We start from the raw sequence: 14,680 nt of genomic DNA, 5'->3' as shown, positions 1-14,680 counted from the left end.
TCCCAGCTGAAGCTAACTAGGAGAAAAAGTCGGCAACTGTTGGACCGTGGAATTTTTAACAACCTGCAAGCAATGCAGTGTGCAGGCTGCACAGGCGCCCTGTCGAGATGTTTCGTGTCTCGAGATGTTAATTCGTTGAGGATTATCAAATTCGTAACTTGTTCTTCCTTGCATCTTCGAAGAAATTCGATTCGTTCGGTCGTTCGATTTGCTTTCGGTTTGCGTTTTATCTCTTTTAAAATGAATTCAAAATTTTAGGCCATACATGCACTTATATGTCACATGTTAATTCGTGTACGTGTCTCGTACACGGCTAGAGCTCGTTGGCGGGAGCTCGACACCAGTCAACCTATGCGTCAAGTTTGCATGAAACCAGTCAATATTTGGCCTGACCAGTGAAGGAACCTGGCAAATTGCACTTTTTGATACAGTGACTTACAATGAGCTAACGCTTTTGTAAGGTAAAGGCCAGATGCCCGCCCAACGCGCTCCGTGGAGAAAATGTCCACCGGTTACCGAGTAAGACAAAGTGCAGTTCCAGTAGGGAGAGCACGGGTTGGGCCCCCTCGGCGATCGTTTTTTGCTGGCGCTGCCCAAGGGGATAGTTCGTGACGAGCGACAGTTTTAACGCTTTGGGTTGCCTTCCAACACTATTAACATTTTAAGAAATTGGACAAAGCCGATGGCACCTCCAACGCCATCAACCCTCCTCGGCGGGCTGTCAGTTGGTGGTTGAGATATGTAAAACAATCGAACTGAATAAATCGTATATTACTGTTTCATATTCAACAAAGGAACGTTCAGGAATGTTCTTGTTTCTCCTCCATTCTCTCTCATATAATCAGACGGCACTACAGGAAGGGGGAGTCCTCGGACCTACTCGTTGCACCATGGCTCTGCGTCGGAAGCTATCTGGAAGATGGGGGTGGGGTCTGCCCGTGTGATAAGGTACGAGTCGAACAGCATGGCTACTCGCTGACAACAATTGGGTGCCGGCGCGTCCCGCCGAGCGCGCTGACGGCAGGGGTGGGGCGGCGCCATCACGAGCGCCGGCCGGCGGCTGACGCCGGCAGTAACAGCAGCAGCACTGACAGCAGCACTGACAGCGGCAGGGGCGCCAGGGACGCGCCGGCGGCACCCGTCTGGGGCGGCGGTCCCTCGGTGGGTCGGTCCGCCGGCGCGCCGCCACCTGGCACACAAACACGGCACGTCAGCAAATACAGCACAACACGTCAGCAAACAGCACACCGCACGTCAACGAGCACAGCACAACACGTCAGCAAACAACACAACAGGTCAACAAATAGCACAACATGTTAACAAACACAGTACTTTAACGAACATAACAACACAGCACGTCAACAAACAGCACACAGCACGTCAACAAACAACAACACGCCAACACTTAGCACAACACCTCTACAAACATAACTACATGACACAACACAGCACGTCAGCAAACGTAACAGCACAGTACGTCAACAAACAAGATGTTAATAAACACAACACGGCACGTTACCAAACAAAACAACGTAACACGTCAACAAAAACACAGCACGTCAACAAGCAGCACAGCACGCCGGTAAGGACAGTACAACACGTCACAGCACAGAACGTCGATGAGCACAACACAGCACAGCACCTCAGCAAATATACTTGTTGTAACACAACACAGCACGCAGCAACCATAACTGCACAGCAGGTCAACAAACAAACGCTACCCGTTCAGGGCGAGTTAGTGGTAGGCCTGCCTTCAGGTAGCATTATAATACAACTCAATCGCTCTTACAACCGTGGTAGTTCATGGACCTACCAAATAAAAAAAACATAATCACCGCCTTACAGGGATAAGAATATATGTGAAGTTGATGATGCTCGTAAATTTCGTTAGGTAGTTCAGGGATCCAATTACCCAAGCCATTGTGTTCTCGCCATCGAGTTGACCTTCCAGTGTCGTAGCTAGTGGGACACAACAGGCTCGCCCCAATCCCGTCCTTTTGACCTACAGAGGTCAACAAAGATCACTCGGCCGAACTTTGCACATATTGTGGCCCGCCGAGCGGTGATCCAACGAAAAGGGCATCCCGGAGAATAGTCTCAACGTGCAAAAGAAGTGACCTTATGGCTTACATGGGACCTTCAGAGGTTATAAAATCGACACAGCGGACGGATGGACCGCCCCCCCCCCCCCCTCCAACCTTGGCCACGCAGGCTCTGTTCGGTTAGGTAGGTCTAAGCCTATTGACTATTGGGTAGGTCAAAATACGTTGCGAAGTAATCGATCGGGCGACCTTAGCTGGCCTTTGCAAACTAAACGATTGGGTGCGCCTCATACAATTTTCACATATCGACAACGCCTCATCATCTTCGCAAATTTGGTCGCAATCCATTGAGTAAGAATTTAAACTGAGGCCTCTAGCCGGACTACAGCAATGTTGCATCACCTATCACATAGTGTCTAATATACTGTTGACATTTGTTCGCTTTTTTGTCAGTGCCACGCTCGTCAAGCGGAATAATCTTTCCATTCGCCGTTTGAAGAACAGCGATTATGCATATGCTAGCGTTATGAAATGATGCGCGTTCCTTTCATCGATCCCATTGGGATTGCATCGAGTATCTTCGCCGGTGATATGGCGTGCAGGTCACGTATTTTCGTGTACAGTTCGGCAGCAGCCGTTGCCGATGGCCGTTACCTGGACGCTGGCCGTGTCGGCCGGTGCTGTCCGGCGCTGACGGGCCCGACTGGTGTCGCTGGCGCGCCCGCTGCCGGCGCCGCTCCTCCTGTCGGCGGCGCTGTTCGCGCAGTTTGTGCGCGGCCCGCGCGGCGGCCGCCTCCTGCTGGGCCAGCAGCTGGCGGCGGCGCGCCTCCTCGGCGTCCGGGCCGGCGGCCAGCAGCCGGCGCTCGGCGTCCGTGGGCGCCCGCTCTGCCGGCACCGGCCGCCGCCGCCGTCACCGACAGCAGCCCAACCAAGCTACAGAGTACAGGTCTACACGCCACACGGACATGCAGTGACGTTACAATGGTGACTGCCCCCCCCCCCCGAAAAAAAGAATTTTGGCAAACTTTTTCTTAGACCGAGCACGAATACAATGTCGACAATGTCATGAGGATGAACTACCAAAGTTGAAGGGTAAGCGACAAAAACGCTCTATTTACTCTTCACAGGTCGGCAACCCCTTCCTGTGACTCGGTGCCCACACCTACCTGTGAGTCTTATGGTGCCATCGGACTCTCCGTGCGGATTCTTCGCCACGCATTTGTAGGTGGTGAAGTCTGACCCGTCCACTTTGAGTATTTGCAGCCGCATTTCCAGCTTATAGCCGTGACTTATGTTCTTCACTTTGTATCTCACTCCTGAAAACACCAACCGCGTCAGCCGAGCCGGTGCGCAGTCGCGTGCAAATCGAGCACAACAATCTCAGCATCATCTTCACGGAGGGGTCGGTGCCGGCGCGACCGAGCCGTACCTGAGGAGAGTACGCCGGCGTTGGCCGACCACCAGTAGACCACCGAGGTCGGGTGGGCCTCGGTGGCGCAGCGCAGCGTCACGGAGGTGCCCTTGGCGGCGGCCATCAACTGCTGCGTGACGTTCACCAGCGGCGCGACTGGCGAAAACACAGCATCAGTCAGTCAGTATCAATAGTCAGCACAGCACAGACTGGCGGAAACACAGCATCAGTCAGTCAGTATCAAATAGTCAGCACAGCACAGACTGCAGCGAGGACACGGCATCAGTCGGCAGTCCAGTCAGCACAACACAGCGACTAGGACCAGTCAGCACAGCACAACGACTGGCGGGAACACAGGATCAGTCCATCAGTACAAGATCAGGCACCACAACAGCACAATGATTGGAGGCACCCGCACCACCGACAGCATGGGACCCAGCGGTCCGGGCACCAGCAGTATGTTACTTAGGCCAGCAGTGGCAACCACAACCGACAACGGATCATTGGTACAGGGTGTCCAGAAAAAAAAAGATACTACGGAAATTAAGTCGCATTTATTAACGCACGTGCCGATTTTTTTCCAACTTCATGTGCTTATAGTGCAAGATTTGGCAAAACTCATGAGCACTGTAATGCGTCGTTGGAAACTTGTCTGCCTGCCCTCCGAGAGGGTCAACATGACCATCAGTCACCTGCCGACCGTGCTAGTGCTGGAGCTGATCCGCCGGAAGGCCGCTCACATTGAGTATCTGCTTTGAGGAGCTGCCGCGACTAACCAAAGGGTTTACATGCCATGTGGCACATGCTGTCTGTTTTGCCAGATTTTTGCGAATACAAGCATGTGCCATTTTAAAACGTGCGGTGTTTATTTTCGGAATTACAGCAAAAAATAATAGTATCCGTTTTTTCTGGACACCCTGTATCTCACAATTAACTTGGATAATATCGAAACAAAACTGCTCGGGTCCAGTGAGGTTCGACGCATACTCATAAAAAGCATTATGTGGTCAGATGAATTATCTGCAATCAGTTGATCAATTACCCGGCTCCTGAAGACGTGCCAGCTCAACATTTATTTCGACCCAATGGGTCGTGCGCCAATGCGCCGGACCAATATTCGCCTCCCGGCGGACACCCAGCAGCGCGTCCAATCCCCTCATCCACTTAGATGGCGGCCACACACGCCGCGCTGGGGTGAGCGCCGTGTCGCGCGCCAGTTCGGCTCATACACAGTGTGATAGGTATAGCCTTGGGTATAGCGAACTTCACTGCATCTGAAGCACGATCCGTTTGGAGACGGACGGCGGTACACCATTAGACGGTGTAAACTTACACTGCACGTGGAGAACACGGTCCGTTTGGGGACGGTACACCATTAAACTGTGTGAACTTACACCGCACCTGAAGCACGCGGTCCGTTTGGAGGCGGTACACCATTAACCCTCGCCCGCACATGGGGGGGGGGGGTTGCCACCCCCCCCCCCCCAGGTAGTCTTTCTGCTCTGCACTCAACATTTTTAGAGCTAGAAGGCTGATTTTTCGTATAGCTGCTCCTCTATCCTTTCTTGATGTCCACTGAAAATTTCAAGTTTCTGTGGTTTTTGGTTTTGGAGATATGACCTTGTTTTTCAGGTCATGTCATGACCCAAATGGCCAATTCTCAACATCTTGCGTTGGCTATGGGCCTTGTGAGCTTTTGACACCTTGATTTCGGCCTTTTTTGCCAGTCTTACCTCCCACCTATCATGGAACATGTTGTTCGACGATGTACAGATGTCAAGGTCAAGGTCAACCTAGGTCATTTAATATAATTGCGTTTTAGGCAAGCGGAATTTACTTTTTGTGAAGTTTTTTTACTGCATTTTTGGTGAAAGCTTCTCAGATCATGATTTCATGTATTATGGACACATAAACAATCGGTGCACACATCAGTATACACACAAACACACACAGACATACAAACACATATAATTGACCTTGACCTAAATTGACCTGAAATGACCTCAGCAGCAAAAACCTGGTCGGGTAGTGTGAAAAAGAGGTTCTAGCTGGCTTGGCACCAGAAAACGGCATCGTCATCTGTGGTGTCGCGAGCTGCTCCCCCCTGCCCCGGGGCCTGGCGACGCCATTTGCTCCCCCCTGCCCGGGGGCCTGGCGACGCCACTGGCGGCGCCGGCGCGCAGACGCGGGGTTCGAGAGAGTCGGCCGCCGGCCCGCGCGGAGCGCGGTTGTGGTAGTAGCGATCGGTGTTTGGCGCTCTAGGAAGTTTAACGCAATGCGGCTTTGGTTGTGAATAAAGAGCTCACGTTATAACATCCTGGCGACGAGGATCAGATCAAGGTGAAGCCTTGGAGCTGTGATTGCGAGTGATGGCGAAACGGGCTAGTGATCAGTGCGCGGTGGTCAGCGAGGGCGGGCAGGCCACGGACGGTGAGGGCGCAAACGTTGCTTAGTACGAATGCTTAGTGCTTAGTATTGCTTAGTATTTTTATTTTCGCGCTGCTGCTGGTAGTGTGCCTGTCGCGCGGCGGCCGTTGTCCCGGCAGGGTTTCCCATGTGATCGCCGAAATTCGTGGCGGCCATGATGCCTCGGCAGTGTGGCGTGCGTGGCGCATGCGTCGGCGTGCTGCACGCTGATTGGTCGGCCGGGGGTGACGCGCAGCTGTGGCAGCGCGTGTGATTGGCCGATCGGTGCGGCGGAGAGGGCCTCAATGCGGTTTGAGGCGCCTGGTCCCCGAAGCGGGTAATTTCGGCGGGGAGCTGGCGCGCGGCCGGGCGGTGTGGGGCGAGTGCGCATGCGCGCGCGGTGACGTGCGTGTGACGTCACTACCACGTGACGCCCCCGTCGAGAAAAGCGCGGGAAACCGCAGCTGCAGCGCCAAGTACGGGCGCAGGGCGGCGCGGTGAGCGGTGACCGGCGCGGTGAGTGGTGACCGGCCGGGTGAGCGGTGACCGGCCGGTGTGAGCGGTGACGCCCGGCTGCGGGCCGACGGTGGAGCGGCTGCGGGCCGACCGGTGGAGCGGCGGCGAGCCGACCGGCGGAACGACGTGCTGGTGAGAGCGCGGCGGCACGATGGATCCAACGGGGATGCAGATAGTGTCTGCGGTGCCGTACCGTCCAGGCACGGACTTTGAAAAGTGGCTCCGGGCATTGGAGCGGTATATGATCGCTGTTGACATTCAAGGGCCGGCGAGACGGTGTGCAGTCCTGTTGCACCTGGTGGGCCCGGACCTCGCCGATGTCAGCGATTCACTGCCTGAGGAGGACGCCGAGAGACAGGGAGAAGACGAGTTTGCTCGCCTGAAAAGGAAGCTAACACGGTATCTGGTGCCGAAGAATAATGTGGTGGCGGAAAGAGGAAAGTTTCAAGGGATGAAAATGGAGCAGGAAGAGAGTCTGGAGGAGTTCCTGGGCAGACTACGGACGCAAATCCTGCGCTGCGGCTACGAGCCGGCGCAGGTGGACCGTGAGTTGAGAGACCGATGCGTCCTGGGCAGCCGAGGTGAGCTACAGAGGAAGCTGGTCCGGGAGGCGGCGCTAAAGGGTGACGACCTCTCTCTGGAGGACGTCCGGCGGACGGCACGGGCGCACAGGGACGTGATGGATCTGACGACGCGGCTGTCAGGGGCGCCGGCGCCGGCCGAGACGGACGGGGAGGCAGTTCACCTGGTGCGACGCCCGCAGCGGACGGAGAGGGTCAGGCCGACCGAGCCCCCGGGGCCAGGCACGTGCTTCCGCTGTGGCGGCCGGGGCCACTGGCGGCGCCACTGTCCCAGCGCGCAGTCGCGGCAGGCCGGCGCGCGGCCCCGGCAGGACGGTGCGCAGCCGCGGCAGGACAGCGGGCAGCCACGGCAGGACAGCGGGCAGCCGCGGCAGGCCGGCGCGCGGCCATGGCGGGCCGGCGCGCCGCGCTGCTATCGGTGCGGAGAGCGTGGGCATCTGCAGCGTGACTGCGGCAAACAGCGAACTGGCGTGAAGCTGGTTCAGGACGGCGACCAGGCTGACTGGCAAGTCAGCGCCGTGCAGCCAGCCGCAGCTGAGTGGGCGACGGTCAGGGTGAACGGCCAGGAGTTCACCATGCTGATCGACACTGGCTCACCGGTGACTATAATCAGCGCGGAGACTCACATCCCCGGTCTGACGCTGCGGCCGAGTGAGCTGCACCTCACGTCATTCACCGGCCAGCAAATCCGTCTGCGAGGCGAGGCCGACGTCAACGTGGAGACGGACGGCCGAGCGACACGGCTGCGACTCGTCGTGTCCGACATGGGCTCTCACCGACCTCTCATGGGACGAGAGTGGATCAAGGCGCTGAGGACGGCGTCGGGTCTGGAGACGCTGAACGTGTGCCCGGTGGCGACTCAGCCGACGCTGAAGGAGGTGATGGACAAACACCGTGAGGTGTTCAAAGAAGAACTGGGCAGAATCCCGGTGAAGGTGGCGCTCAGACTGAAGGAAGGCGCCAAACCGGTCTATCGACGCGCCAGACCGGTGCCGTTTGCGCTACAGCAAGATATCGAGCGGGAGCTCGACAAGTGGCTGGATCAAGGGATCGCCGAGAAGGTGCCTCCTGGACACTTCTCCGGATGGGGTACGCCGCTCGTACCCATCCCCAAGAAGGACGGCGTGCGGCTGTGCGCGGACTATCGGATCACGGTGAACCCGCAGCTGCAGCCTCTGAAGTATCCGATGCGCACGCCGGAGGAGCTATTCGCCAGCATACGAGGGAAAAAGTTCTGCAAGCTGGACTGCAGGAACGCCTATCTCCAGTGTGAGCTGGACGAAGAGAGCCGAGAGATGACCACCGTGACCACACACCGTGGTGCGATGCGGATGAACCGTCTCCCGTACGGGATCAGCACCTGTGGAGCGCAGTTCCAGGCGATCATGGACCAGGTGCTGGATGGTCTTCCAGGAGTCGTCTGTTACCTGGACGACGTGCTGATCGGCGCCGACAGTGACCGTGAGCTGATGGACAGGCTGGACCGGGTGCTGGAGCGGCTAAAGGACAACGGCGTCCGCCTCAAGAAAGAGAAGTGCCAGTTCGGAGTCCGAGAAGTGGTGTATCTCGGTTGGCGACTGTCTGAGGCGGGTCTGCGCCCGGTGCAAGAGAAGACGGCGGCCGTCACAGCAGCACCTGACCCTCGGAACGTGCAGGAGCTGCGATCTCTGATCGGGTCAGTCAGCTATTATCAGCGGCTGCTGCCCAACCTGTCTACCGTGCTAGCGCCGCTCTACGCGCTACTGAAGACGGGCGTCAAATGGGCATGGACGGCGGAGTGCGCCGCGGCAGTGCGCCGTGTGAAGGACATGCTGTCCACGGCGCCGGTCCTGATGCGGTACGACCCCGTGCTGCCGCTGCGGCTCGTCACGGACGCCAGTGCGACAGGCGTCGGAGCGGCTCTGATGCAAGTGACGCCCGAGGGGCTCGAGAGGCCGGTACAGTACGCCTCCCGAACGCTCACTCCGACGGAGAGGAAGTACGCCCAGGTGGAGAGGGAAGCCGCAGCCGTCTCGTTCGGAGTGCGGCGGTTCCACCAGTTCCTGTTTGGTCGGCCGTTCACCCTGGTGGTCGACAACAGGACGCTCTCCAGGATCCTGAACCCGGACCGTGAGCTGCCCTCTCTGGCGGCGGCTCGCATGCAAAGGTATGCGCTGCAGCTCGCGGCGTACCAGTACAAGATCGAGCTGCGCCGGACGGAGGACATGAGGCTGGCGGACACGATGTCCCGTCTGTCGGTGCCGGACGAGGCGGAGAACCGGCTGTCGGCAGAAGAGGAGGCGGCGTACGGCGGAGGCGGCGTAATGTTCATCGCCGAACAGGGGCCGTGTCTGACCGCGCAGCAGATAGCAGTGGCCACGCGCCGAGACCCGGTGCTCGCCCGCGCTCTGGCGGCGGTGCGATCGGGCTGGCCGGCGGTGGTGGACCCGGACCTGGCTCCCTTCAAGAATCGCCGAGAGGAGCTGACGACCGAGGCCGACTGTCTGCTCTGGGGCGGCCGAGTCGTCATCCCGAGCAACCTGCGCGACACCGTCAAGCGGGAGCTGCATGAGGGTCACTTCGGCTGCACTCGCATGAAGCAGCTGGCGAGGCGCTTTGTCTGGTGGCCGGGACTCGATGCTGAGCTGGAGGCGCTGGCTCGCGGGTGTCAGGCGTGCGTCTCAAAGCGAGCTGAGCCGCCGCAAGCGACACGGCACCCGTGGGAGCCGACGGACGGCCCGTGGCAGCGGGTGCACGCCGACTTTGCTGGGCCGATGCTGGGCCATTCCTTTTTGATAATGGCCGACAGCTACACAAAATGGATCGAAGCTGTGCCGATGAAGACGACGACGGCGGCCCGGACGGTGGCCGTGATGCGCGATATTTTCGCCCGTCTGGGACTGCCAGTGCAACTGGTGACCGACAACGGCCCGCAGTTCGCCAGTCAAGAGTTCGCGGCGTTTGTGCGGTCAAACGGCATTCGTCACACTCGTGTCGCGCCGCACCACCCCTCGTCCAACGGACTGGCGGAGAGAGCAGTCGGCACCGTCAAGAACGCGCTCCGAGTCTGCGCGGCGGCCGGTGGGGGAGTGGACCTCTCTCTGTCACGCGCGCTCCTGGCGTACAGAGTGACGCCCCACGCCGCGACTGGACGGACTCCCGCTGAGATGCTGTTCGGGCGGAACCTACGCACTCGGATGAACCTCATGGTTCCGAGCGCCGAGACAGCTCTGCAGGCGGCTCGGGACAGGCAGCGTGAGACGGCCGGCGGACGGAGCAGGGAATTCGCCGTGGGAGCTACAGTGTGGGCCCGCTCGTATGACGGTCGTCAGAAGTGGGTCCGCGGCACGGTGGTCGCCCGCCCCGGTCCCGTGTCGTATGAAGTGGACGTGGGACACGTGATCTGGTCGCGCCACGTTGACCAGCTGTTGGCGGCGGCGGCTGACCCAGGGAACAGCCCCGGCGGTGACGTCAGAGCGACGACCGGCGGTGACGTCAGAGCGGCGACCAGTGGTGACGTCAGAGCGACGACCGGCGGTGACGTCAGAGCGACGACCGGCGGTGACGTCAGAGCGACGACCGGCGGTGACGTCAGAGCGACGACCGGCGGTGACCGGGCTGGTGGCGCCGGCGGCAGCGCCGGGCGCCCTGTCGGAGACGATCGCGCCTATGGCCTCGGTGACGGCAGCCGCGCCGGCGGCGCCGGTCAGGCCTGTGACCGGGGAGGAGCCGGCCGTGCCGGTGATCTCGGCGGCGGCGGTGATGCGGGTGACCCCGGCGGCGACGGCCGTGCCGGTGACCCCGGCGGCGGCGGTAGTGCCGGTGACCTCAGCGGCGGCGGTGATGCCGTCAGCGGCGGCGGTAGTGCCGGTGACCTCGGCGGCGGCGGTGATACCGGTGACCTCAGCGGCTACAGTCACACCGGCGGTGGCGGTGATGTCGGTGACGGCGGCGGCAGGGGCGGCGGGGACACTGCGGACCCCTCGCAACGCCGTTCCGCTCGGCGCCGGAGGTGCCCGAGGCGACTGATCGCCGAGGTTTAAAATGTGTTTGGCGCCGGAGGTGCCCGAGGCGACTGATCGCCGAGGTTCAAAATGTGTTTGTTTCCACGTTCCGACGCGTAATGTGTTCGTTTCCACGTTCCGGCGCGTAATGTGTTTGTTTCCACGTTCCGGTTTAGAATGTGTTTGTTCCACGTTCCAGTTTAAAGTGAATGTGTTCCGTTTGAAGGGCGGCGCCGGCAGTTTAAAGTGAATGTGTTCCGTTTGAAGGGCGGCAGGTTAAAGTGAATGTGTTCCGTTTTAAGGGCGGCAGGGTGTGGTGTCGCGAGCTGCTCCCCCCTGCCCCGGGGCCTGGCGACGCCATTTGCTCCCCCCTGCCCGGGGGCCTGGCGACGCCACTGGCGGCGCCGGCGCGCAGACGCGGGGTTCGAGAGAGTCGGCCGCCGGCCCGCGCGGAGCGCGGTTGTGGTAGTAGCGATCGGTGTTTGGCGCTCTAGGAAGTTTAACGCAATGCGGCTTTGGTGGTGAATAAAGAGCTCACGTTATAACATCATCGGTATATGATAAGCAGCGCACTTGATATCCAACGGTGACCCAAAACAGCAACATTTTTAGTTTGACCTGACCTGGAAGGTCAATGACTGACCTGACAAGGTAAAACTGGGTATCATTGGATTCGTCTCTTCCCAAAGAATCTTTTTGGTCTTACCGCTAAGCTCTATCTCCAACAGGAACGAAATGGCGCGGGGGGGTGGCAACCACCCCCCCCCCCCCATGTGCGTTCTAGGATGGGAAAATGGCATGTGCGGGCGAGGGTTAAACGGTGTGAACTTACACTGCACCTGAAGGACGGTCCGATTGGAGGCGGGCCCGGTACACCATAAGACGGTGTGAACTTACACTGCACCTGGAACACGATCCGTTAGGAGACGGACGGCGGTACGCCATTAAAACGGTGTGAACTTACACTGCACCTAGAGCATGCACGGTCCATTTGGAGGCGATACACCATTAGATGGTGTGAACTTACACTGCACCTGAAGCACGATCCGTTTGGAGACGGACGGCGGCACACCGTTGGAGGCGATGCACAGGTACACGGCCATGTGGTGTCGGCGCACGGGCGTGAAAATGATGTCCGTGTCGTTCACAGTCATGCCTGCCGACGTACAAAGGCCACGTGAGACGATATGCCGACACTGGGGCAGCTGCTGCGCGACATGGAGCCCACATGGCTACCGGGATCTGTGTAGCACGTTACGGTTGGTGTAGGCACATCGAACAGCCCGTGTCTGTAAATTGGGGACGGGCGGTCAGCGGCATACAGCGGCGGGGCAATGATCCCCGGGGACAGCGAGCTGCGGGAACTGGTAAGCGCTCTTATTGTCTATGGAGGATACTTTTTAACAAACCACTTCTGCTGAACATCACATAATAATGAAACACGTCTTTTATTGGGGTTACTGCTGACAAACGGCGTTACATTATTAGTTAATTGAATGTATGTTTAAAGGGACTATCCCACCTTTAACACGGGGTTTGAGTTGAGATAGCCAAGTTTGCGGCGAGGTTCAGAAACCACTATCTATCTAGGTAGTAGGTTGCAACCCCCGCGGCCTCTTGGTGTTGAAGAAATTCGTTCCCTTCATTTGAAAATGGGCCTTGTACAAGGCCCTATCTTCAACATGGAGCGACCGTTAGTGTGACGTCACCTCGTTTAGTCATTCTGATTTAAATGGGTTTGTTCGTTGAAAAATCGCTTAAAACTTGGTCTGAACTTTGTTGTGGTGCCTACAGAGTAAAAAGAATCAGCTTTATGACAGTAATGTGGCCTGGGGAAGGAGGTAATTTTGGGCTGTGACGTCACATGTTTGAAAGTTTGTGTTTGGAATATGGGAAGCCTAAGATGTTTAATTAAAAATAAATGCCAGAACCGTGTTCCTGGACCCTGGTCATCCAATCTATAAAGTCGGGCACAATTTAACTGGTTTTAACAACATTTTAGAAGGTGGGATAGTCCCTTTAAGAAGTCACAAAAATAATTAGGTACTGATAATTGCTTCAGAAAAAAAGAAAAATAACGAAACTAGCATTGTATCGGCAGTTCAGCAACAATCATGTTATCATCAATATCGTATACCTACCTATCGCTTATGCAGCGGGAGGAGATGACATCAAATGAACTAAATTGTAGCCACCAGCCTGAAGCCAAGGGCTGACCGGATTGCCATTTCTCACAGATACAAGATTCAGTCTGTTCGCGAACGGATAGATTTAAATAAACCATCGCATGGCTGGCGTTTATACCCACAACGAGGTGTTGGACGGCCAACTGTGTTATCATCCCTCCATTGACCTACTCCACGTCCAGCCAACACTGGTCAGAGCTCAATGGAAGCCGATATTTCCGTCTTTCCTGACCGTCTCGATCAGTACCGAAACCTGTCGACAGCAAAAAGCGGCGCCACTCGGCGACCCAGAGAGCCAACTCGTGTCGGCGGCGACCGGTGCGCGGTTTTTGATCGGCCCGGCGCGGCCGCTGCAGCGATCACGGAGGGCGCACCGATCGCCGGCGGGCACCGGGCCGCCGGCGCGCCGCGCGCCGCCCTCCCTCGGCTTTTGCGCCGTCCCGCGGGAGGTCATTTTCAGGTAACAAGAAAACACTCTCAACAGGGCGGCGGCTCGGGCACTCAACTCTCCCGGGAGTCACATGTAATTATCTAGCGGACGCGCCCGGGCCCATAGCGAGAAAAAATTGCGTCCACAGGTAAGTGTGTTACACGAAAAACTAGGCAAGTTTATATCACTTTGCTGGCAGAGATTTGTAGGGCGTCTGCGTCAGAAAAGTCCCTCAGCAGGCAAAGTCAGAGATAATAATGATGGAAAGAGGGAGGAGAGAGAGAGAGAGAGAGAGAGAGAGAGAGAGAGAGAGAGAGAGAGAGAGAGAGAGAGAGAGAGAGAGAGAGAGAGAAAGAGAGAGAGAGAGAGAGAGAGAGAGAGAGAGAGAGAGAGAGAGAGAGAGAGAGAGAGAGAGAGAGAGAGAGAGAGAGAGAGATGGACTATGGAGGGGATAGAGGGAGGAAAGGAGGGACGGAGACGGAGACGGAAACGGAAACGGAGACGGAGACGGAAACGGGGACGTAGACGGAGAGTGGAGACGGAGAGGAGACGGAGGAGTTTCGGGAGATAAAAGAAAGTTGCATTTTCCTATCGACTCTGGTAGGGTGAGCTTGTTGTCACGTGACCGATATGACCTCAGCTGACCTTTATGAAAAAATCCGAAATTCACAAGTTGTAAAGGATACCATTTTTGGACCGTGCAGAGATTCACTTATGACTTGCTAGGTCAGGGATCTGATCCGACCTTTAAAAGCGGTTGGCGACAATAAAAGGTCATGTAGGTATTTATCAGTTATCCTTCGCTATCGTGTTCCGTAAGAAGTCGAAAAAAAATCATCGAGAGTGGCAAAACAGCGCCTCTAACGGCAACGAAGGTGCAGTGTCTCATTTTATTTTGAATGTGCATTCTGCGTGTTGAGTGACACTGATCCTTATATAGCAAAACGATCACCAGTGACGTATTGATCAGCACCCTCTAAAAAAGTCCTTCTGGCCGCCAGCGGCAGCTCTCCTGATCCCAGATGAGGAGCCTGATAGTGCTCCGGCACGGCAGCCGTTCGCGGCGCGGCGGTCCGACACCGTCCGCCGCCGAGCGCCTCGCCCTCAGCTGCACGGCGGCAGAGA

The 14,680-nt window shown here is 57.4% G+C and overlaps 1 protein-coding gene across 1 annotated transcript in view; it reads right to left on the bottom strand.

The window, feature by feature from the left end:
* Positions 1-755: 755 nt before the first annotated feature.
* LOC122384924 (lachesin-like) overlaps positions 756-14,680 on the bottom strand; it is a 163,445-nt gene continuing 149,520 nt past the window's right edge. The window contains exons 6-10 of the mRNA XM_043372757.1: positions 11,967-12,095; positions 3,472-3,609; positions 3,209-3,358; positions 2,697-2,927; positions 756-1,189 (exon numbers count right to left, since the gene is read on the bottom strand). Of these exons, the coding sequence (XP_043228692.1) occupies positions 1,041-1,189; positions 2,697-2,927; positions 3,209-3,358; positions 3,472-3,609; positions 11,967-12,095 (797 nt within the window). The 3' untranslated portion in view covers positions 756-1,040. The remainder of the gene's footprint in view (positions 1,190-2,696; positions 2,928-3,208; positions 3,359-3,471; positions 3,610-11,966; positions 12,096-14,680) is intronic.

Source organism: Amphibalanus amphitrite, unplaced genomic scaffold, assembly GCF_019059575.1.
Source record: "Amphibalanus amphitrite isolate SeventyFive unplaced genomic scaffold, NRLGWU_Aamphi_draft 000203F_arrow, whole genome shotgun sequence".
In the NCBI taxonomy this organism is placed as follows: domain Eukaryota; kingdom Metazoa; phylum Arthropoda; class Thecostraca; order Balanomorpha; family Balanidae; genus Amphibalanus; species Amphibalanus amphitrite.
Note: the sequence above shows the minus strand (reverse complement) of the source record. Positions and strands in the feature narration are given on the sequence as shown.